The sequence below is a fragment of the Mandrillus leucophaeus genome, unplaced genomic scaffold, assembly GCF_000951045.1.
Source record: "Mandrillus leucophaeus isolate KB7577 unplaced genomic scaffold, Mleu.le_1.0 Scaffold1210, whole genome shotgun sequence".
NCBI lineage: Eukaryota > Metazoa > Chordata > Mammalia > Primates > Cercopithecidae > Mandrillus > Mandrillus leucophaeus.
In genome coordinates, this window is record NW_012100433.1 from 433,510 (window position 1) to 458,463 (window position 24,954).

General features: G+C 41.3%; 1 protein-coding gene across 1 annotated transcript in view; it reads left to right on the forward strand.

Moving 5' to 3' along the window:
* The window catches only part of PAPPA (pregnancy-associated plasma protein A, pappalysin 1), a 213,468-nt gene that overhangs the window by 22,143 nt on the left and 166,371 nt on the right, over positions 1 to 24,954 (forward strand). The window contains exons 3-4 of the mRNA XM_011971313.1: positions 10,688 to 10,880; positions 18,212 to 18,333. Coding sequence (XP_011826703.1) covers positions 10,688 to 10,880; positions 18,212 to 18,333 — 315 coding nt within the window. The remainder of the gene's footprint in view (positions 1 to 10,687; positions 10,881 to 18,211; positions 18,334 to 24,954) is intronic.

The window sequence follows — 24,954 nt, forward strand, 5'->3', positions numbered from 1 at the left end:
GTAATGCTAGACTAGAGCCAAAATTCGTGTTTGTTTTCAGCTGTGACTTTACTTAGCAGTATGGCCTTAGGCAATTATCCTTCCTTCTTCAGGTCCCAGTGTCCTTCAGTATTAAGTAAGCAGGTCCTAGGAGGCCAGAAGACCCTAAGGATCCTTCTCAATTCTGAAATTCTGTCCTATTAGAAAAGCAACTGAAAGGGCCATGATCAGAGTCTGAGAAGGATTGAGTAGCAGGCTTCTACAGTTAGAAAAAACTACTCCTGATAATTCCATAAATTTCAGAGACTGGCTCAGGGCCAGGAATAAGGGAGGCTATAAATCCATAGCATGTTATAGTATTTCAGGATGATGTCAGGCTCAAGCTATTTCACCTTTTAAGAGAAGCAATGAAACAGGACTGGGGCCCAAGTGCTGTCACTCTGTGAAAAGGGGTGAGTTGGGAGGGGATGAGGTAAAGCAAACAGGGTTAGCCTAGACATTAAGTCTGCAATCCAGTCATCATCCCTGGAACGGTCCTTTCCTCTCATTACCTTAATAATGAAGCTTCATGGAGAGACAGAGAATCATTGGCATTATTGTAGCTGCTTATTTTAGAGATCACCAGAGAGGCAAAGTCCATTTTCCACAGTCACAAGGCCAGTGTGAAGCAGAACAAGGATTGCAACCCATGTCAGCTAACTCCAGCTGGACTCCAGGCTGCCCTCTCCTCATCCCGAGAGATGCTGCTCATGAGTAATTCCTCTGCAGTAGCCCCAATCAAACCCAATTTATTACAACCATATTTTTCCTCTCTTTTTCTGCTGTTACACCATGATCCCTGGAAAAAGCCTTGGGTGGGAATCAGATTATGTTTCATGTTGTGATTGACAGAAACTAATTGAGAAAGATTTCCTGTCTCAATTTCTCTTCCTCCCTGCCTCTGCCTGCCTTCTTCTCATACCCAAGTGCATGTGCACACCCACACACTCACATGCCCTCTCACACATCTTTATCTTTGTGTTAGAAACCTCTAAGCAATTCAAAATTGCTCAGAAATTCAATCTCAGAAATCAAGTCCTCCAGCGACCCTAACATGGAGACAGAGTCCTTCTTCAAAATCAGAGACCTCTGCATAGACTCTGTGAGTCCCTTGACTGAGCAAGCACACCTTTCCAGAGGTTCAGTCTAAGATGAAACTCCCCATGCCCATGTGGGGCTTGCCAGCTCAAATCAACAAGACCCTACCTCCTCACTATTTTTATAAGATGCTGCTCTACACCTAAAGTGCCTACTTTCAAGGTTCACAGACCTGAGTTTTAACCTTCCCCTAAACATTGTTAAATTTTAAAGTTTAATTATCTCTCTGCCAGCCTGTATGCATCTTTCCAATGCCTAACATGAACACAGCACAAATACTACCCATAAATTCTGCTGAGATCTGTTCTGTCTATCTGCCCAAGCCAAGCAATTTTCAATTTTTTGAGGCATGTGGTATAGACCATTGCTTCTCAAACTAGAATATACAGACAAGTTATTCAAGGCTCTTTTTAAAATACAGATTGTACTTCTGTAGGTCTGGGGTGAGGCCTGAGATTCTGCATTTCTACTAAGCCCTCAGGTGATGATCATGCTGCTTGTCCTCAGGTGATGTACTTGATGTATGGAGATGCTATTCTAGCCGCTCACACTAGATTAGCTAAACCTCACAAACTTCTTTAGATGAGTTAACATTCAGCAAATATTCAACACACATTTAATGAGATACTCAGCTCCAGGCCCTGTGATAGTCATTAACTATAGAATGTTGATTAAGAGTCCTGCTCAAGTGACATTAGCTAGTATGAAAACTGTTATAATAGTGAATACAACATGGTGCTGACCTTCATGAGTGTTCATGCTCTTACAGCATCAGAGATGAAGATATGAGGTTCAGAGATGCTAATTAATCCACTCGATGTCACAGAGTTAGTGAAGGCAAAATGAGAACCAGAACCAAGATCTCTGACCCTGAGGGCTTTGTCTAGACAAGAATATGTAGAATATTTGGAAATAAGAGTAGGCCTTACTTTGTAAGGGAGAGGTTGCAGCAGAAAGATTTACTGGCCCAGAAATCAGAGTTTCTGAATTGCTCTCCATTGAAATAGTTTGAAATCACCTTGGGTAAGTCCCTTCACTTCTTTAGGCATTGGCATTTCATACGAAAAATGAAGGAATTGTACAAAATGACTTTTGAGATTCCTTCCTGCTCTGATAAGTCATGATTCATGTCACAGGTTGTAACAGCTCTCAGGGCAATGGAGTCCTAGGGTGGAGAAGCTTGTGTTTATTTTGGGCAGCATCTCTTTATCCTTGGTGGACTTGAGGGTTCTTGTACCAAGAAGCAGAGTACCTAGTTTGCCTGATTCTCTGGATTTCTCCTTACAGGTGGCATTGTCTTGAACCCATCTTTCTATGGCATGCCTGGGCACACCCACACCATGATCCATGAGATCGGTCACAGCCTAGGCCTCTATCACGTCTTCCGTGGCATCTCAGAAATCCAGTCCTGCAGTGACCCCTGCATGGAGACAGAGCCCTCCTTCGAGACTGGAGACCTCTGCAATGATACCAACCCAGCCCCTAAACACAAGTCCTGCGGTGACCCAGGGCCAGGAAATGACACCTGTGGCTTTCATAGCTTCTTCAACACTCCTTACAACAACTTCATGAGCTATGCAGGTAGGGCCCTACACTCTGTAGGGTGAACAGGACTGGATGTCAGATGTGGGATCCAATCCTGGCTTGGGGGAGCCTTGAACGAGCTACTTACCTTTTCTAAGGATGGAAGGTCTAGCTCTGCCACTCATCCACGTAATGTCTTTGGGTTATTCTCTTTCTGGGTTTCACTTTTCTCAAGACAATGGAATTGTTGGACTTGCATCTCCATGATCCTTCCTAAATGTGCAGCACATTTTTCTAAGCTCGTGGTTGTTGAACTTTTTTTATTTAACCCATGTGTCCCTTAGATAAGCATAAAACTCTCACATTCTCTGTTACTATGTTTTACAAGAACAATAAGACTGCTTTGGATTTTGCAAAGAGAAAATCATGACATGAGATTGGGTATGATTTTTTTTTCCTAACTGAATATATCTCATCATAGTCCATTTGTGTACCACTAGTAACAGTGTTAGGAGCATTAGGAGATACCCTACGCTTCCCTTTAGGACAAGATACATCAAGGCCTTTGAGCCCTTTTAGCACCTTTGGCAAATTAGAACAAGACACCCCTTCCTCAGGGTTGTCATAGCCCTTACCACTGCACCTTCAGCTAAGAGTCTTTGTGTTTGTCACAATGCACACAATTGCACATGGCGGGCCAGCATCAAATTCTGTTATCATACTCAACTTGGTGTCTCTTTCCCCGCTAGAACAAGCAAATTCTATCAATGAAAAGATTGCATCTAATACGTCATTCTATTCTCAGAAGTTAGCACAGGGGCCAGTGCTTAATAAATGTTTGTTAGGAAAGGAAGAAATAAAGAAAGAAAGGGAGGAGAGAGGGAGAGTTGGAGGGAAGGAGGAAAATGAATAAATTCTCTTATAACGGGTATATAAAATTTATTATTTTCAAAAGCAATATTTCTACTCATGTAACAAAATATTGTCCAGAAAGGCCTTTAATATGCTCTCTCTCATTTAATTCTCACAACAAATGTGTAGAGTTAGAACTATCCCCACTCTGCAGATGGCAGCATTGAAGCTCACTGAAGTCATTTGCACCAAGTCACATATCTGCCTCCAAGTATTTTTCTCTTTTACTCTTGTATTTCTTCTGAAGACAGCTAGCTGATGGTTGAGTGGGGAAACTGAGCAACTTGGGTAGCTTTTACACTCTATTCCACAGAGATGCTTCAGGGCACTGCCCTGGTGGCTATATGAGTAGGGCTTTAGGCTCTCATTCCTGCTGGAGCCAGGGAAAGCGCACCCACTTTCTGACTATTTTACATTTCTGTTGAGGTTTTGCCTCATTGCATTTGAAGAGAGGAATTTGCTGCTGGAATGCAAAGGGTTCTGTGATCCCCAGTGGTTCTTTTTGCTTGTCCATTTGGACTGATGACCCCTGGGGGCCTCTCCAGTATAAGGTTCATACAGTCCAAACCTAAATTAAAGTGTCAATAACCCACCTCTGGTACAATTAAGAGTCTTAGATTTGAGTGCTTAAAAAAGACCAGGGTGCTGGGTATTTCCTGAAAAGCAGATTCCCACTGGGCTCCCATTCCCAGCCAAGCTGACACCCCACATCCGGTGCCCCATCCCCTCATACAACATTGCTTACGTTCCATTTCTGTAGCACCTTTTCTTGGCCAGCTCAACGTACATGCAAAATAAACAATAACATAAGTTTGGAAGTTTGCCGGCCTCTTAGGGGCTAGGAGCTGCCACTAGCTACCAGACCCCCATAAACTAAATCTTTTTTTGTTCCCCTTTGTACAGATCTAAAGGGTGATTGATTTACTGTTTTTTTTAAAGGAACCCCTCAGCTCAGTGACCCATTAACAGCAGAACTAATTCACTGAGCTACGATAACAAACTTACACCCACAAAAGCATATTCAAGGCGACCACGAGCTTTGAAATGTTTGTTTTCCTTAGGATTTCTGATAGATGAGGTGACAAAAGCAGCTGGATGAAATTCAAAATGCAGAACAAGACTGGGTTCTCAGGGCTGCGGAGAGCCACCATGAGAGCTCTCTCCATCAAGACAATTGGGTGAAGACATTGCTGGGTCAACTTCTTCTTGTTGCTTTATCTTCCTGGGTGCTTCTTCCTCAGGCTTGATCACTGGTAGGGAAAAGGTTTGTGGCTCGGCATCGCCAACAGAACTTTCTGTGAAGATAGACATAGTTTGTATCTGTTCTGGCCAATATGGTAGCCACTACCTGTACTACCTGTGTGGTAATTGAATGATTGAAATACAACTAGTGTGACTAATGACCTGATTTATCAATCTTATTTTAACTAATTTAAATCAGAATAGCCGCATGTGGCTGATGGCTACCATATTGGTTAGCTCAGGCCTGCAGTAATTCTTGAGTACGTGTGATATGCCGGACACTGTATGAAACTTTTCATAGGCTTGTCTCGTTGAATCCCCAAAGTAGCCCAAGGAGGTGCACAAGTTTTACAGATGCAGAAAATGTGGTTCAGATAGCATAAGTATCTTGCCCAGCATCACAAAGTTAAAACAAGGCAAAGGTGAAACCTAAACCCAAGTGTTTCTTACTGCAGAACCTGTGTTATTAACTAGCAGGTATCTGCCTCATTTTCTGGTTCTGGGGAAGGTTGAGAGTGCCCCAAATGCTCAGATCAAGCAGGCACCAGGCAGGTGATGGGGGGAAGCCTAATTCAGTAGGCAGGCTGGACGGAGCTCCAGAGGAGTATAGTTACGTGGAATTCTTGGGTAGCTCTTGGAAACCTCAGCAGATAAAAGAGCAGCAGACTCAGTTCCACTTTCTGGAGATAATAGGCTATAAGAGTTCCTGGAGGAGGACACTGTGGTCCTCAAAAATGCAGGAAGCCAGGCTTTCTCTAGCCTACAGGAGCAAGTGTCTTGTCCCCATCTTTCTGTGTGTCATGGCTTCTTAATATGCACACATAGATTGACCCAGCAATTCCACTTCTAAGGAATATATCCAAAGCAAATAAATCAATTGGTATGCTTAAAGATTTAACCGTAAGAATGTTCTTAATGATATTTGTTTCCTAAATATTTATTAGGCATTTACTATATGCCAGGTATAGAAAAAAAACTGTATGAATAATTAGAAACTGCTTACGAGCCCAAAGATAATGGATTGCTGAAGTGAACTGCAAGGTATTCATGTGATAGAACATTATAGGGCCACTAAAGATGACAGAGAAGAAGGCTGAAGGACATGAACAGAAGTGGAGTAACATGGTGGTTCAGAGCATGAAATTTGGAGTGAGGAGACCAAAGTTGAATGTTCCGTGCCCAGCTTTGATCTTCAGCAGTTTACTTGTCCTCTCTGAGCCTCAGTTATTTTATTAATACCATTGATGATAGATAAGGATGCTTGCCTTGCCTGATCGTAGGTGTAACGGTACAAGTGAAGCCGTTAGGTCTGTTATTGTTATAAATGCCGATCAATGATAGACTGGATAAAGAAAATGTGGTACATATATACCATGGAATACTATGCAGCCATAAAAAAGAATGAGATTCTATCTTTTTCAGGGACACAGATGGAGCTGGAAGCCATTGTCCTTAGCAAACTAACACAAGAACAGAAAACCAAACACCACATGGTCTCACTTATAAGTGGGGGCTCAATGATGAGAACACATGGACACATAGAGGGAAACAACACTCACTGGGGTCTACTGAAGTGTGGAGGAGGGAGAGGATCAGGAAAAATTACTAATGGGTACTGGCCTTAATACTTGGGTGATGAAGTAATCTATAAAACTCCCATGATACAAGTTTACCTACGTAAAAAATCTGTGCATGTACTCCTGAACTTAAAATGCAAGTTAAAAAAAAAAAAAAAGAACTGTCCTTGATATCATAATCAGTGCTCAACAAATGATGATTAGTAGGATTATTCATTGACTACTTACTGTGAAAAGGGTCAGAAAGTCATATATATCGTGTAAGACCTGTACATATGTATGTGATAAGAATTACAGAAATTTACTGTAGATATTTACGTCCATATACAAACAGATACATATACATACATATACACACATATACTTAGACATCAATTTTATTATATATAGGTAATGAGTTCAGGGTATGTTTATTTTTTGTAACATTTTCAACATATTCCAAATATTCTACAGTGAATTTTTTATTATAAATTTATTATCTACATTTATTATTATGACTATTATTACTATCATTATTTTTAAAAGCATCAAAAAGACAGAGAGTTTTACACAAGGCAACTTAGTTATCCATTCACTAGACATTAGTTAGCTTGTTAAATGCTCTCATCAGCTTTATGAGACAGGTAACATCTTATTCCTCATTTTATGGTGGGTGAAAATGTGGTTGACAGGGGGTCAACATTGTGCCCAAGGTCCTAAGTGGAGTGAAGGCATGGTGTTCATGTCCTGAACCTCCATGCAGTGGGGCCTTTCAGCCACAGGTGAACATTTGTTCTTGAGAGCAAGCTTCAGTTAGCAAACCCAGGGTACTGTATCAACAGCGTGGGGACTAGCATAGGCTTCCCAGTGCTGAAGTCCCGAAGTTCTTTCTGCTTTGGGACAAGATGCAGACAGAAGAACAAGATGAGCTGGCCAGTCCTGGAGACCAGAAGAAGTGGCCATAGATTTCAAGAGGGGAGGCACTGGGGGGACGGAAGCCGAGTGGGGCCGACTCTAAACATTAGCTAATTGAGACAGAGTTTTTGTGGTAAATGAAAACCCTTTGGTACCTCTCCCAAGATTTTGATAGCTGCTAAGTCTCCAAGTAGTGCACCTTGGGATAGATTTCGACTTCAGCTTTTCTTTTTTTTTCTTTTGAGGTGGAGTCTTACTCTGTCACCCAGGCTGGAGTGCAGTGGCATGATCTCAGCTCACTGCAAACTTTGCCTCCCAGGTTCAAGTGATTCTCCTGCCTCAGCCTCCTGAGTAGCTGAGATTACAGGCATGCACCACCACACCTGGCTAATTTTTGTATTTTTAGTGGAGACGGGGTTTCACCATGTTGGTCAGGCTGGTCTCGAACTCCTGACCTCGTGATCTGCCCACCCTGGCCTCCCAAAGTGCAGGGATTACAGGAGAGAGCCACTGTGTCCAGCTTCAACTTCAGCTTTAAAGTTCAAATACATTCCTGTCTCCCTACTAGGTTCCATCACCTATCCATTTTTTCAAACTTTTTTTTTTATCGACAAATGTGAAAATGTTTCCTTTTTAGGTTATAAAAGAAAAATATACTTTTTTGTTGTGGGGAAGCAAGTAGAGTAGATATTTATACAGGGAAAAAAACCTACTGTTTTTCAGCATCATTCATTTTGATAAATGCTTTTTGTGCTCTTGCTTGTTGAATTCTCACAAATTCATGGTTTGGAGTTTATTTAAATGCCCCCAATTTATGCATGAGGGAACTGAGTCTTAAAGTTATCTCATTTTTTGGTCATGCCTGATTAGTATTCTGTTCTATGTCTGTGCCTTAAAGTACACAGCCATTTCCCTGTAAATGAACAGATGTGCTATTTGTAATATTTTCACCATTATAAATTATGCTTCAAGAAACATCTTTGTATGTCTATTTTACCCATGTTTATCCCAGAGTATCTATCTTTTGAATCCATAAATTCCTTATTGTTAGATCAAAGAGAATGCATATTTTATATCCTGAATTTTTTTCCTGCTTCCAGTTTTATAACACTCACACATACATGAGCACACACAAACATATACAAACACTACATACACACTATTTCCAATTCCCATTTACTAGCATTTATCATGGGACAGGCATTGCTCTTAGTACCCCACATCCCTGCACCTTGGCTGTGTTTTGAAATGAGCAATCGTGTTATCATCACCGTCTTCACTTCACAGATGGGGTAACTGAGGCACTGGGGGCAGAAAATCACTCGTCCATTTGACTCCAGAATCTATGTGCACTAATCTAGTCGCATGGCCATACTTCTTCCCTTAGCCATCATGCCCTTTTCCTGTATCTAACCTATTCGGTGGCTTTTCCAAAGCTTTCGAGATGAAGTCAAAAGTTCATGGCAACAAAGAAAAAAGTGTCCAATTATCTGGCCCTTTTTGGACTGAGGACTCTTTCCTTGCAATAGGGAGCCGTAGAATGTTTGGTATTCAGGAGTTACATGGTGGGATCTGGGTTTGAGAGAGATTTACTCGTTTATTCACTATACTGTGTTTCTTAAGAGACACTGGGCTCTTCTGCTTCTCCTAATGTGTTAAAGACTTACCTGGGGTGCTGGAAAGGAGATTGGAAAAAATTACTAAGGGGATTTAAGGCAACTTCTGTATAGAACCTCCTTTACACCTCTGCCCCTTCCCTAAGCTGGATTCTCAAAGCCATGTCTAACTGTCCAGCACCTGCCCAAACGTATTTAATGTTTGTTTGATAAGAAGAAACCAGTATATGCTGCAGGATTCCCAGTAGCAGATTTATTTTAAGATTGCAAGAGCCTTGTGCTCCTCTGTCTGGGGCCTAGCTGTGGGCTCCCTGACCAGGTGGACACCTCTGGGAAGTGGTGTTTTTGGAAATTAAGCCAAAACAGTGCCTTGTCCTGCCCCTGGGGCAGTTGAATGAAACTGCTGGAGGGAGAAATGCGAAGCAAGCGTTCTCCCTCAGGGCCAGGTCTTAGGTCATACCCTGGAAAAGAGATTAGGATCAAAGGTCGTTAGATCCAAAGACACCTGAGAGATTGTGTTCCAAGCTCCCTTAGCCTCAGACTCAACTCCCATTTATCAACCACCTGCAAGATTTTATATCCATACAATGTCTCATTTATGCTTGTAAAGAAGTTCTCATATTGATCAGAAGCACGGCCTTGAAGTCAGGACTGCCTGGGTTCAAATCCCAGATGTATCCCTAGCTTTGTGATTTTAAAATAGTTGTTTACCCTCTGTCAGCTTTAATATCCTTTTGTGTACAATAAGGAAAATAGTAATGCATAATAGTAATCTCTCCAAAACTCGAGAGAAAGGAAGAGGTTTACCGTGTCTAAAGCACAGTGGACCAATGGCAGCACTGAGTGGAAGATGTTACTACTCATATTTTCAGCATGCACACTACCTGGCTTGTTCCCAGGTCTGCCTTACTCCCTGGCCTGTGCTCTCTGCCTAGGGCACCATGCCTCTGTAGTCGTGCAGCACTTTCTCCTGCAGCCCCTCTCCTTTCTTTTCCAATCTTAGCCATGCAATCTGATCAACCTCAACTATCTCCTCTAGAAGACTTCCTGGTCACCTGCCTGTCCCTGCCCCCACCCATGCTGTCTTCCTCCCTTATCACTGATCGACATCATGGACTTTAGCAGCCTTGTAACAACCTTGACTCATACATTGGACTGGTCTTGACCTCATAACTAGACTGGTACCTCTTCATGGGCAGGAACTTTTAAAGTTTTATCTTTCCATGCCCTTGGGCACAGAGCGGAAATGTAGTAGACACTCAGAAGATTTGTTTGAAGGGCAATATCACCACGTCAGTTAACAGTGAAATTAATAAATGAGTAGATGAAAGAATGTGAAGGAATGAGTTGGAACCAGAGTGCATCAATGAATGAATGATTGAGTGAGTGCATAAACAAGTGAATGAATGAATGAATGAGACGTATTGAGTGGGGGTTGAGGGAGGGAGGAAGTAATGGAATTGTTGACTTAGTACCCGGTGGATCTGGGGGCTGTGGGAAATAGCTCGTCTTGCCTGTGTCCTTTGCCATGACCTCCGGGCTGCTCTCTTCCCAGTCTCAGCCATAGTTTTTCAGTTCCATCCACTGTTCCCTCCCTCCTGTTTCCTCTCACCTGTCTCCAGAAGTGATGACTACACTAATTTGTTCACAGGTCATTAACTCTTGAGCGCTGGAAGAGGCCAGCCCAGAGCTGGCAAGGAACGACTTGGGTGCTGGCTCTCGGGCCGCCAGGAGCCGTCATAACTCTCTCGTATGCCTGCCTGCCCTTGCAGCATGATGCTTATCTCTCCCTCTGCCTGCTTGCAGATGACGACTGTACGGACTCCTTCACGCCCAATCAAGTCGCCAGAATGCACTGTTACCTGGACCTGGTCTACCAGAGCTGGCAGCCCTCCAGGAAACCGGCGCCTGTTGCCCTCGCTCCCCAAGTTGTGGGCCACACAACGGACTCTGTGACACTGGAGTGGTTCCCACCTATAGATGGCCATTTCTTTGAAAGGTGAGTGTGCCCTGTGTAATGTTGATCCCTTTCTCTCTCTCCTGCCAAGAAGAGGGAAACTTGGAAGGGAAGCTGAGTTGGAGAGGGATTTTTACTGCATTTCTTGTTCTTGTTCAAAAGGTATCTCCACCACCTAGCATGCTTTAAATTTGGGATCAGGGAATAAATAAATGGTTGTTAATAGAAACGAATAAATAATAATAAATATTTTTAAGTGAATGGGTACTTAGATTCACTTTGTTATTAGAAACTTGGAACCCTCTTTTGCTACAGACCTCCTCTGGGATGGAGGTACTAGTCTTGTCTCCATGAGCTCAGGAGTTGTGATTGCCTAGGCAAAAACGTTTATATTATATTATATTATTATATTATATTATATTTCAATTAGATTATATCATATATATACTTATATATGGATTATATATGTGTGTATCACGTTTGTATATAAGTACATATTTACATAAAAGAATACATATACAAGGCCGGGCATGGTGGCTTGCACTTTGGGAAGCCAACGCAGGCAGATTACGAGGTCAGGAGTTGGAGACTAGTCTGACCAACATGGTGAAACCCCGTCTCTACTAAAACACAAAAAGTAGCCGGGCATGGTCGGGGGCGCCTGTAATCCCAGCTACTCAGGAGGCTAAGGCAGGAGAATCGCTTGAACCCGGGAGGCGGAGGTTGCAGTGAGCCGAGATGGTACCACCACACCCCAGCCTGGGTGACAGAGTGAGACTCCATCTCAAAAAAAAAAAAAAAAAAAAGAAAGAAAAGAAAAAAAGAATACATATACATATATAACATATAAACACAATTTTCTACTGTGCCAAATTTTTTTTTATTATTTTGTAGAACTAAAGGTAGCATTTTTATAAGACCAGGGAATGATAAACTAAGGCACAAGATACCTCTGTTCTGCTGCCCTGACTGTTCATTAACCACATGGCCTTGAGAAGGTCACTTTCTCTCTCTAAGCCTAATTCTCCCTTCCCTGAAAACTGGGTCTAATGATACTACAGTGGCTTGAAGGTGGAGACCTGAATCAAATGGTCTCTTGTGATACTTTCCCCCATATAGACTCCTTGAGGAGCTCAAGCTCTAAGGGGACCAGATTTAAAAGGGTCATGAAAATAGACCAAGGTATTTGCATCTATTTTGGAATTTTGCCGTAATTCAGAGAAGATTAGTGTATTACCCCTACGCCCAGCCCTTCTTTGGGATGCTTCATCTACTAATGGTGATATATTAATGATGGCAAAAATAATAACCATGCTAACAATTAGTTAATATTACTTTATTGTAGTTGCTGGGATCTATCAAGTGCTTACTATGTGAGGGATTCTCTACCAAATGCTTTACATACAAAATCTTATGTAATCTTTCTGGTAACCTTGTACAAAACGAATCATCTTCCTCATTTGCTAGATAAAAAGAGAACTGGAGCTGAAAGAGGCTGAAAGGTGACCAGAGAGCCATAGAAAGTGGTAGGGACTGGGCTTCAGCTCCTGTTTTGTATTGTGTTATCTCAGACTCCTATGTGCTTTCATTAAGTTGTTTCAAAACTAGAATTGGAGAAAAGGCATTACACTGCCCCCCGCAAGAAAAAATAAATAAAAGCCACAAAAAGAAGCAAGAAATTCTCATTTACAAGTGTATTTGTCTGCATTTGTGTGTATGTCAAAGATATATTAGGCAAAGGACCTAAATAGACACTTCAAGACACACAAATGGCCAACAGCTATGTGGAAGAAATGCTCAACCTCACTAGTCATCAGGAAAAGGCAAATTAAAACGACAAAAAGATATCACCACACCCCTGTTAGAATGGCTATTACCAAAAAGATGAAAGATAACAAGTGTTAGCCAGGGTGTGGAGAAAAGGGACCACCTGAGCACTGGCAGTGGGAATGTAGGTTAATATAGCCATCACAGAAAAGAGTATGGGGGTTCCTCAGAACATTCAAAATAGAACTGCCATATAATCCAGGAATCTCAATTCTCTGTATATATTTAAAGAAATTGAAATTAGTATGCCAAAGAGATTGCTACACTCCCATGTTCACTGTACATTATTCACAATAGCTAAAATACAGTCAACCTAGGAGTCCATCATCAGATGAACAGGTAAAGAAAATGTGGTACACAGATGGTCTCCAATTTATGATAATTTGACTTCCACTTTTTTATCTTCACAGTGATTAAAAAGCAATATGCATTCAGCATTTCTTTGAGTATTAAGATGGTATAAACCTATTTTAAGTTGAAAATATCTAAGTCAAAAGTGCATTTTCAACTTACCGTATTTTCAACTTAAAATAGGTTTATTGAGTGAGTCCTAACCCCATTGTAAATCAAGGAGCATCTGTATATACACAGTGGAATGCTACTATTCAGCCTTAAAAGGGGGAAAATTCTGTCATTTTCAACAAAATGAATGAACCTGGAAGACATTATGCTAAGTGAAATAAGACAGGCACAGAAAGACAAATAACTGCATGATCTCACATATATGTGGAATCTAAAAAAATTGAATTCATAGAGGTAGAAAGTAGAATGATGACCACCAGAGGCAGGTGGTGTGAGTGGAGAAAGGGATGATGTTGATCAAAGGGCATAAAGTTTCAGGTAGATGGGAGGAATAAGCTTTAGTGATCTGTTGCACAGAATCGTGACTCTAATATATGATAATGCATTGTATATTTCAAATTTGTGAGAAGAATAGATTTCAAATGTTTTTGCCAAAAAAAAATAAGTGTGAGAGATGATGGATTTGTTAATTTGCCCAATTTATTCACTCCACATTGTAAACAAATATCAAAACATCACACTGTACTCCATAAATATATACACAATCATATGTCAATTAAAATAAAATTTAAAAATTTTTGAAACATATTTGATCCCAGTACCACATAAAATGTGGGCACTAATTTTTCATCACATTACCATCAGTACCTGAGTCTAGAACCTTCTTTGGCAGCTGGCAAATGTGATCATCAGGGCAGGAAATGCACTTCCTACACTCTCTGTAGAAATTCCCCTTCCCCTGCCCCAGCCATCCTCACTGGGAGCGCAGAGCTGGGTTTGGGAAACCTCGTGTGACACTTCAGAGCTTTCCAGCAGCCCATAGATTTATTTATTTTTTCTGTGGTGATGAGAAGTATCAGACTTTTGGTCAAGCCTTGGCCTCCATTCCACTTAAAAATGGAAGTTTTGTAAATGAAGCTTCCTGTGTATGTATTTAATTTATATTTCATAAAGCAGTTATTGTCCATTAAATAAATACCACCTGATTGTTGGAAACCTATTGGAGGGTTAATTGTTGTGTAATGAGATATGTCTCTATTACACAGTGTCCTCAGCTTCAATCAATATGTTTTTAATAACCTATAGTCAGTTGGTTCTTGAGGCTCATACAATCGCTATTCTGTTCAGTTTAAGATTTCATAACATAGTTATCATACGTTAAATTAAAACTGACATTTCCAAAACATATCTAATTAGAGTTAGCAGCTACATTGACCATAGTCTATGGCTAAAAGAAGTCAGTCCACAAGTTCAATAAATTGTTGTAAAGAAATGGAACTGTCTTTAATGTATATCACTCTCCCACACAGATGGAATTTATACTCATGCAAGTTGGCTTAGTAGAAAGCGTACAAGCTTTAATGTCAGGTCATCCATTTCCCATCCTCAGCTTTATCATTCCCAGTCAATGGGACCTTGAGCAAAGCCATCTCACCTCTGATCCTCTGGGTCTTCTTCCATCAAAATGTGCTAATCATGCCCACGTCACCTAGCTTTTGTGAAGAATTCAGCAAGATAACTGTGAAATGCCAAGCACACACACTCTATGTTCAAGAAATATCAGCTCCCATTTTGTGCAACATTTTCCAGAGCTGTTTAGCTACTTGAAAATTCCCTTTCTCTGCAAAGCCTCTGGTGTTTTCCACTACATCCATCAATGCCAACCTCTCGCCCCTGGCCATCCTCATGTCCTCCTGCTGTTCTCACATCTGTGGTCTAAGAGAATACAAGGGTTTCCCTTAAAAAAACATATTCAGATCCTCCCACAGCCTGTGTCCTCACACATGGGCAACTGAATAAATAATTCAAGGCCACCCCTGGTTTTCCTAACTCCTTTATTTTTATCTGTCTTGCAAACACGTGTTGACTGGGTGGTTTCAGTTATCTGACAATTGGCCATGGTGTATTGGAAATAGTACTGGACTGAAAACCAAGAAATCTGGGTCTGAAGTCTTTGTGACCTCATCCATTCCCTCTGCCTTTGGTCTCAGTTTTCTGATCCGTAAGTCAAAGAAGTTCTGGCCTTTCTCAACTAAGGTTCCTCTTCTAAATTTTAAGACGTGGAAAATGATTTAAGTAACTATTTCCTCATTTCTCCCAAAGATGGTACATAATAAGTACTATTTTAGTTTCATAGGAGACAAGTTAATTCATTATACATAATGGATGCCTTGAAGAAACACTGTCCAATAAGATTTGCTGCAATCATGGAAATATTCTATATCAGCACTAAGATTACAGCCATTAGCCAACTGGGGCTTGAAATGTTACGGTGTGACTGAAGAATCAAATGTCAAAATGTATTTATTTTTAATTAAATTAAATTTAAATAGCCACATAAGGCTAATAGCTGCCATAATGGACAGCACATACTTAGAGCTTTAAGCTTTGATTTTCATGAAACCCAAGTAAGAAAGATGAGCTCTCCCAGCTTTGGTATCCTGCATGTCTATGATTTCATTGTGCATGTTTGTGTATGTTTATGTGTAAATATAGGTACCCATGAAGACAAAATGAATGCAAAAGTTAGGAAACACATACAATTCCTAGATGTGTAGGACAGGACATCATACATATGCTTCAGCTGGATGATGATTTGTGCACTCATCAAAGTATTTATTGGGAGCCTGGGACATATCAAGAATTCACTGAAACTCAGGTGGCTTTTTGTGTATCGCCCACAATAAAACATCTAAGGGATATAGAAAGAAGGAATGAATGACCATAAAGGTCAGCATGGTTCCTGAATTCATCCCAGAACATTTGTAATCCCAGTGTCAATCTAAAGCCAGTCATGTGACTCAGAGCCACTAAGCTTGGATTGTGGTCATCCTAAGGGAACTCTGCCTTCATTAGCAGTGCTGAGGAAGTCTCTCTCTCCACTCCTACTTTTCTGCATATGAGTATATTTGTATAATTGTTATTATTGCTACTCCAAGAGTAACTCATGTATTTAAAATATTGAGAAAATTTAGAAAACCAGAAAGAGTAATAATAGGGGGTGGGATCCATCATCCTATATTCCATTTCCCAGAAATTGCTGCTGATAATATTTTGTTTCATAAGGTTATTTGAACATTGAGATACTGCTGTAGATTTAGCTTTGGATGTGACTTTTTCATTTAATATTATAGCTTACACATTTTCCATGAAGTTGCATAATCTTTATAAATATTTCTGCAATAACTGCTTGCCATTCCATTAAGCATATTAACCATGGACTATTTAATGATTATCTTATCACTGAATATTAATATTAGTGTGCTTGCAAAATTTCCACCTACATATGGGTTCATACTTACAATGATTAGGCTGAGAACGCAAAACCTACAATTTGAAGGTCTGCACTAGGTTAGCCATGAGTATTAGCACATGCCTAAGTGACTGGTATCCATCCATCCATCCATCTATCCATCCATCCATCCATCCATCCATCCATCCATCTATCCATCCATCCATCCATGCATCCATTCAACTGCTTATACTGACCAACATTATAAAATAAGTTGTGTGCTGTGCCGTGTGAGATAAAAAGATAGTTATTAGATATTGACTTTGTCCTCAAGGACCTCATGATCTTTTGGGGGAAACTCTCTTGCATGTCGAAAAAAATGTCTTCACAGAGGAAATGATGTCCAAGGTGAACTCGAAGGAGGAGAAACATCAGCCAAGTGAAAAAAGTCTGCAGAGGGGATTTGGGTAACATGACACAACATGATAGGTAGGCACAGCTTATCGTGGAGAGAAACAAAGCTAGAGTGAAGCAGAGGATAGTATGAAAGAGGATTGTATACCACATCACAGGGCATTAGGGGATAAAATCACAGAAAGAGGTAAGCAGGGGCATGACCTGTTCATCTTGAGGTTTGGGGATGATCTCCTGTCAGCTGTGTGGAGGAGGAACAGGGAGAAACCACACACTGTGATGCTTACAAGCACAAGGTTCCTGACTGTGTGAGCCCAGAGGCATAGTGAATGTCTCTGTGAGGGGAAAGCCATAAGGCTTCAGACCTGGCTTCTCCCTTGCATCCTTTCAGGTAGCCAAAGCACAGACGTTCTTCCAGGAACTATGACAGAGTTATCATCAGGACCATTGCACTTTGAGAAATAACGGGTTGTGCTGGGACATTTCTCAACATCTTCCCGAGATTTCATTTCCAGTCCCTCTGCAGAGGTCACTCAGATTTGCTGTTTTTTGTTCACAACAAGACAGGAGAAGAGGACTCATTCCTCTCCCTTCTCCACAACTGCCTCATAAACAGATGCCAAATCTGGAAAATGAGTAGAATCCCAGAGACTGCTATGGCCAAAGGAAGATTGAATCCAGATACACAAGACACAAGTTGGTAGGGGAAGCCATCGTAATATTCCACTTCTGGGACTGGTCCCATTGAGGGATTGGCTAGCCCCTTGGAAAGCTGCTAAAATGAATTAGATGGCATGGTAGAGAAACTGCTTTTGACTGTAAAATCGAGGAGTGACTCATCCATCCACAGAATGTCAAGGCTGGAAGGTTCTTTAGCCATCGTTTAATCCAGCCCTCTTATTTTCAGATGAAGGAACCGTGCCCTCTTCGTATTTAATGCGTAAAACACAGGATGGTGTCTGGCACATAATAGGTACCTGATAAATATTGTAAAAGGAGTAAACTTTGAGAATGAAATGGAGCAAAAGGTTTTCTCATAACTACATTGCAAATCCTCAGTGGAACTTTACATGCCTGATAAAATTAAAATTACCGCAGGTGGTGAGTCTTCAGCCTGTTGACTTTGTGCTGCTAAAAATCAGAGAAATGTGTACATCATCAGAACAGAGGCCACTTAGGCCCAAACGAGGTTCTTGCTGGGCAATGGGGAGGCATTTCACTTATGGTTATTTCTAGAAACCTTGGCATATGTAGGGAGGAAAGGGGGAAACACAGATTTGCTGTGTCCTCTGCCCCATTGACTCTGGCCTAGTCCCATCAGTTGCTCATTCAACTGTTCCTAAGTCGGTGCATTTTCCCTCTTTCCTTGGCCTCCTAGAGAATTGGGATCAGCATGTGATCTTTGCCTGGAAGGGAGAATCCTGGTACAGTATGCTTTCAACGCCTCTTCCCCAATGCCCTGCAGCCCATCAGGACACTGGAGCCCTCGTGAAGCAGAAGGTAAGTCAGCCTTCTGGAAGCTCACTGACAGGTGGAGTGTGCAAAGAACAGGTCTTTCAATGTATCTGGAGTAGTATGATTTTTATGGGTCTTTCTCATGTATCATTTCATTTGATTAACATCATCCTGCAAGGTTAGTAGTCAAGCGCTCATCCATTTGACAAACACTTTTTGAGCACCTGCACCATCCTAACATGTTCTCATATTACAAACGAGGAAACAAAGGCACTAAGATATTAAAGAGGCGCCCAAGGCCACACACCTGATACAAGCACAGTGTCTTGGGGGTATTTATATATCCTTCAGTCCCCAAGTGCTTGTAGTTAGTTACAAACAAGGTCACTTTAGAGTCAATACAAATATTTTGGGGCTTCAAGGCATCAGTGGTCTTTGATTCTTCTTCTGTTATTTCTTAGACTATACAGAGCACTTTCACATGCATTGCAACTATTCCTTTTAATTTCTTCTATGTACCCTCTTTTTGAGATCTATTTACCTGTAAGACACTTAATGGAAGTGCCTTATGATTGCCACTGTTATGGGTTCCACCCACTATCAGACTTTTCCCTGCTCAGGAGTGTCTCACCAGCTTCCCAAGGAACCAATGATCTCTGTGCTTTCTTACATCATTATTGAAATTAAGAGAAGAATACCTTTTGCCAAACGCTTGTTGTCACTTGGCCTCAGAACCAGGCTGGCAGAGGCTCCATATTTTCCTCTTATTGTTTCATCTCCCCATCACTGGTCCTCTGGGTTGTGCACATAGACCCTGCCCCCACCCAGTCCCTCTTGCTCCTCTGCAGGTCAGCTCATGCCAGCAGTCACTGAGCGAGCACACTATTACACCAGTGCATCAGAGGGAGCGGAATCAGTCTTCTCACTGAACACCAGTGAGAACTCCTCCGCTATCCTCTATATTTTTAGAAAGAAGGTTGAAAAGAAAAAGCCAGAGATAGAATAAAGCAAGGGGGAAGGATCAGAGAGGAAAGTGAAGTTGAAAAACGACGGCACCGCACTTTATTTTTTAAAGTAGCTTAAAATAAAAATGAGAGTCAAACTTGGGAAGTCTAAACAAATCCATCTGGAATGTAAAGCAAGAGGGATGTCTGGGAAAAGCCCTCAGTTCAGCCTCACAGAATCACAGGCTGTCAGACCTGAGAGGGATGCCTGGGGTCATCAGGCCTGGGCTCCCCCCAAGTGCAGGAATCCCCTCTATGTGCATCCTCACTGAGGTTCCCTGGCACCTGTTCAAGCTCCAGTTTTTTAGAAAGTTCTTGAAATCTGCAATTGTAATTTTTCCACCCAAACTGAACCCACTTTGGGTTGTCACAAAGAATGTGTCTCTGCCACCTGACAACATTTTGCATACTTGCATCTAGTGAACCCGTCTCACTAGTGACCAACACAGGCACTATATGCTGGGCACTGTCTTGGGCACATGGGTAAGGCAATGTTGAGTGTCTGCTAGGGAATTCAGATAAGTAAATGGCCAATTGCCATTCAATGTGAACAGGCTTATGGTAATAGAAGTACCAAGTGGTGCTGGGGGCCCATAAGAAGAGGACTTCATTCTGAACTGGAGACTCAGTCTTCTCACGAAATATCACAACATTGTTAACAAGGTGCATCTGAGAATGTGAAAAAGTTTGGTATGTTCACAGAGTGGCTGTTTTCTAAATCTAGTTCAGAGGCTTATGGGGTTCCTGGAAACTTTTATAGGGTGTCCTCAAAGTCAAAAGTGTTTTCATAAAATTACGTATGACATCATTTGCTTTTTCCACTCTCATTCACTCCTGAGAGTCCAATGGAGCTATCTGATGGACACATGACATGTGATGTCATTTGTGCTCTGATAGCTAATGGAACACACTCTTACGTATTCTTGAATTTTCAAATTTCTTGGTTTTAGTTTACAATATGGAAACTACTGATAGATATAACCTGCATAAGCAAAAGTTCAGTAAGGCTGTAAGAGTTTAAGTAGGTTCAGAACATGTAAAACAAGGTGGAGGTGGCAGAGGTAAGACTCTAGGTGAGATGGATAATGGCCAGGTGAGGAAGGGTTTGGATTCATACCGAGGGCAATGAGAAAACCATGTGCCTTAGGGCATGATATATGGTATGACTTGGGTGTCGTAAAGATTGTTCAGGCTGCTGTGTGAAGAAGAGATCAAGAGAATTTGGTTGCTGGAGGAAGGGAAGCAGCAAGGTGGTTGTTGCCAAAATCCAGCTGAGGAATGATGGTGGGCTGGTGAGGTCGGTGGTTGTGAGACTGGAGAGAAGTTCATGGGGTTGAGAGGTACTTGGAAGGTAGAATTAGCAAGATTCTCCCCTGAGATGTCTCTGGCTAAAATTATCTTGCTTTGTTCTACCACTTGTTTAAGTAAAATTATTTCCAGACATCTCCCCACACCTACATCCAACGCGACTATTAGTTGGTGAAGTTTGCTCCTAGTTTGTTCCTGACCTTCTTAAAGCATAATATGCAGAATGGAGTTCAACTGGAGGCACTGAGGTCTCTGGTTCCCTGAGCCAATTCGGAGCTCCAAGGAAACCCAGCAGACCCGGGTTTTCCTCCTATGTAAATTTAGTACATGTGGGCCAGGAAAAGACACTGTTCTTTTTTTAGAGCATCCTATTACAGTCTCTGTGATCCTTTTGGCTCAGACCCTTTTAATATCCTTGAAGAAATAAACTTTTCCATGAGCCAAACTCTGCAATTTATTCCTCAACTCATTCTCATCCTATTTATCTTTGCATGTTTAAGTTTTTGGACTTCCCCAACTAACTTAAAACACCCAAATTCATGAGCAATGCCAGACATATCTGTAGGATTGGGGAAAAAACATGGGGAGTGCAGGGGAGGGAAAGGAGGAGGATTGGATCATGGTCTCAGACCTACTATTGATGTACTCTGTGCCCTTGAGTGAGTCACATAGCTTCTCTGAAAATGGCATTGTATCCGCAGAATGAAAAGTTGAACTGTAATGTGTCCCTTCCAGCTCTAATATTCCATGGAGCTGTAACTTCTTTTCATATAATCCCATATTAACTAGCAGAAGACTCTTCATTTGACAAATCTTTATTGGAAATCTACTGCATTTCATTAACTTCATTTCAAAGAAGGTAAATACAGTCATAGAACTGTTTGCCTTTGTTCATAGACAGTGGTTGTGCTCCTACCTCTTGAGTAAAAACTGTATTTCATACATAAATATTTTTGAGATATTTGATGCCATGTTATATCTGTAGCCTATAAATTAGATAAATATAAATTTCTTGATCTGACTGACTCAAATCCCAGTTAAGATCACTTATGCAAGTATAAAATAGATCCCAAGTGTTGGGTTTTCCATGAGAGATTAGCACATGGCAATAACTGTTTTCATTTTTTCTCATTTGTGTGTTTTCTCTATTTTTCTGCCCAGAATATTTCAGGTGTTCTTAACTATTCACCTGGAAAAAAGCTTGGCAGCAAGTTTTTATAACTATATTTGTGTCAACAGCTGCAGTGTATATATACATAGATATATAATGGGTGCCTGTATGATGTTTCACAAATGTAAATGTAGATCAGCATGAGTGTGTATAAATATATATGTCTATACACATATATGACCTTATTTTTAGTGGACAACTTATATAAATATGTAATTTTTCATTTAATCACCATATATACAAAAGAATATCTATTAATAATGAAGTAACAGGGCTTCTGCGCTTATTTCTCTTTTCTTCTTTATTCTTTTCTTCACTTCCACACTTCCTCCTCCCCTTTCCTTATCTCCTTCCTTCCCTTCTCTCTTTGCTTCTTTTCTTCAGCCCCTGTCCTTACCTTGCAACTACATGTCCAATCAATCTACCAGCTGTGTTCATTTTTCCTCCTTTGGAATTCTGACTTGCCATCTCTTTGCATGCTTTTTTGCAGTTCATGTATTGTCTGCATTAGTCCAGTACTCTCCTAACTGGTCTCACAAGACTAAAAGCTCCCTGAGAACAGAGATCATGTTGGCAAACTTATTCTCTTGGAGCCTAGCCTACCTCTGGACACACACCTGGCACTGAATAGTTACTTTTTGAATAAATGGAATGAATGGGTGGATGGATGGATGGCTTACTTTCTTTTTTTTTTCTTTTTTTTTCTTTTTTTTTGAGATGGAGTTTCACTCCTGTTGCCCAGGCTGGAGTGCAGTGGTGTGATGTCGGCTCATTGCAACCTCTGCCTCACAGGTTCAAGCGATTCTCCTGCCTCAGCCTCCCAAGCAGCTGGGGTTACAGGCATGTGCCACCACACCCAGCTAATTTTGTATTTTTAATAGAGACAGGGTTTCACTATGTTGGTCAGGCTGGTCTCGAACTCCTGACCTCAAGTGATCTGCCCGCCTCGGCCTCCCAAAGTGCTGGGATTACAGGCGTGAGCCACCACACCAGGCCAACAGTGGTTTTCCTAAAAGGCAACTCTGATGTCACTCAGTTGCTTAAAATTTCTCAGTAGCTCTTCATCTATTTCAGTATAAAGTTCAGTTTCCTTAAAGTGGTATACAAACCACTTCACAATCTTGATTCTACTTAGCTTATCAGCCTCAGCATTTGTGGCTCTACTATTGTACTCAAAACCATAGTAACCTTAACTGACACTCTCTCCCAAATGTTTTCATGCTTGGAATACCTCCTCTTACCAATATTTTCCTTGTTAATACCTCCCTACTTTCCAGGACAGAACTAATATATTTATGAGAATCTATTAATGATCTCATCCTATTCGAGGTTTACAGCAACCCTGAGGTAGGTAACATTACAGTAGGTAACACAGTAAGAAACCCTATAACTGATATTTTAACCCAACTTTCATTCCTTCAAAGCCTGGCACACTGCCTGGACCAACAATATCATATTCTACTCCCTGCCAGGGAATTTCTGAACCATCTGAGTCTCAGTTTCCTCTTCTGTAAAATGAATTTCATAAGACCTGCGTCACAGACTTAGTGCCAGCGTAAAAAGACCTGAGGCGTGTAATGTCCTTGGCACAGTGCCTGCACATTGAGGATGGGCAACTCGTGAAGGCTGGCATTATTAATGAGGTTGCTGCTTTGGTTATGGTTACACTCAGTGCCTCTAGGGACTCTTTTTTACATCTAAGGGTTTGTCTCTAATAACCAGACAACCACAAGCTTTGCTAAGATTTCTACTCCTGTTTACTTGCTTGAGTATAATGACCAGACTCACCTTCCTGTCCTTTGGAAGCATTTGGTTCCTCTGTTGATTAACAAGAAACTAGGGAGGAAGGATGAGCCAGGCAGATTTGTCATCTTTGCTCTCCTGTGGCTTCCCACCACTGACAGTCATTTTCTCCAAGGAAGGGAGAAAGATTACTTTATCCCTTGCCAGTTGCAGGAGAAAGCCCATGGAGGGGTGGAATGTTCACCTGGCACCCACCATCAGGAAGCATGCCTTAATGTTCCATGCTGTAACTTTTAACTCGATGTTAACCGGATAGAAGGTCCTTCCTTTAACAAATATGTATTGAGCATCCACTATGTGAATTCTCTATGGACCAGGCGCACTGTATTAAGCAAAAGCTGCATGGCATTGAGTGAAACAGCGCTCTTTGATAGAGACAAAATGACAACGATTTTGTCTTACAGGATTTTGATGACAATCAGATGAGTTAACTAATGACTGGGAGATGTGTTTCATATACTGTAATGTGCTGCCTTCAATGAAGTTGACTGAATGAATAAGTGATACATGTGTGTCAACGTCCCACAAAGTTAAGAGAGTCAGGAACTCAGTGGGTTGGAAAGTAGACAAGAAGAAAGGCTTCAGCTAGGTGGGGAGTCCTACTTGTGTTTTTCCCCTAAACTACAGGTTGCTTTGAGCCAGCAGTTGCTGGAAATAATGAATGAAACTAGCCAAGGAGAGATAGAGGAAATCTTGTAATTAAATCCATCTTTTCTTGCTCTGATGCATTATGTCTAAGAAGCCTTTGTGTATTTGCTCACCCCTCCTTCTCTTTTCCTCTTCTCTTCTCCATCTCTACTTGGTGGCTTCTCTCTTTTCTTGGCTAAGCAGAGGCAAGGAGGTTAGAGGCATTTACAGCCTTCACTGGCATAGTTTCTTCACTCCAAATAACTTTCTAGTGTTGACATTATAGTGATTCCTGTTACCCTGAAACATTACCACAAAGCATTTTTAAGCAAAGATCTTTTTTTTTTTTTCCTTATTTGCTTCAGAAATGTCCAGGGTCACCACCACCCTCCCAACAAACCACTGATGCTGAAGAAAAAAAGAATGTGCCTAGGTGGGCATGGGGACACATGCCTATATTCCAGCTACTCAGGAGGCTGATGCAGGGGGATTCGAGCCTGCAATGAGCTACAATCAGACCATTCCACTGCAGCCTGAGCAATAGAGCAGGACTCTGTCTCTTAATTTTTTTTTAAGGTGGCTAGTTGGACAACTTGAGGTCCTTCATCTTACCATCTGGTCTGTCTCTCTCATGAGGCTCCCTTAAACAAATTAGAGCCAGTCACTACATTGAGTCCTGGTTCCTTTTCTCAGTAGTGCAAGGAAGAGCTCTCTGGGAGTCTAGATGTGATCTCAGCAGAGAAAAATTCAGAA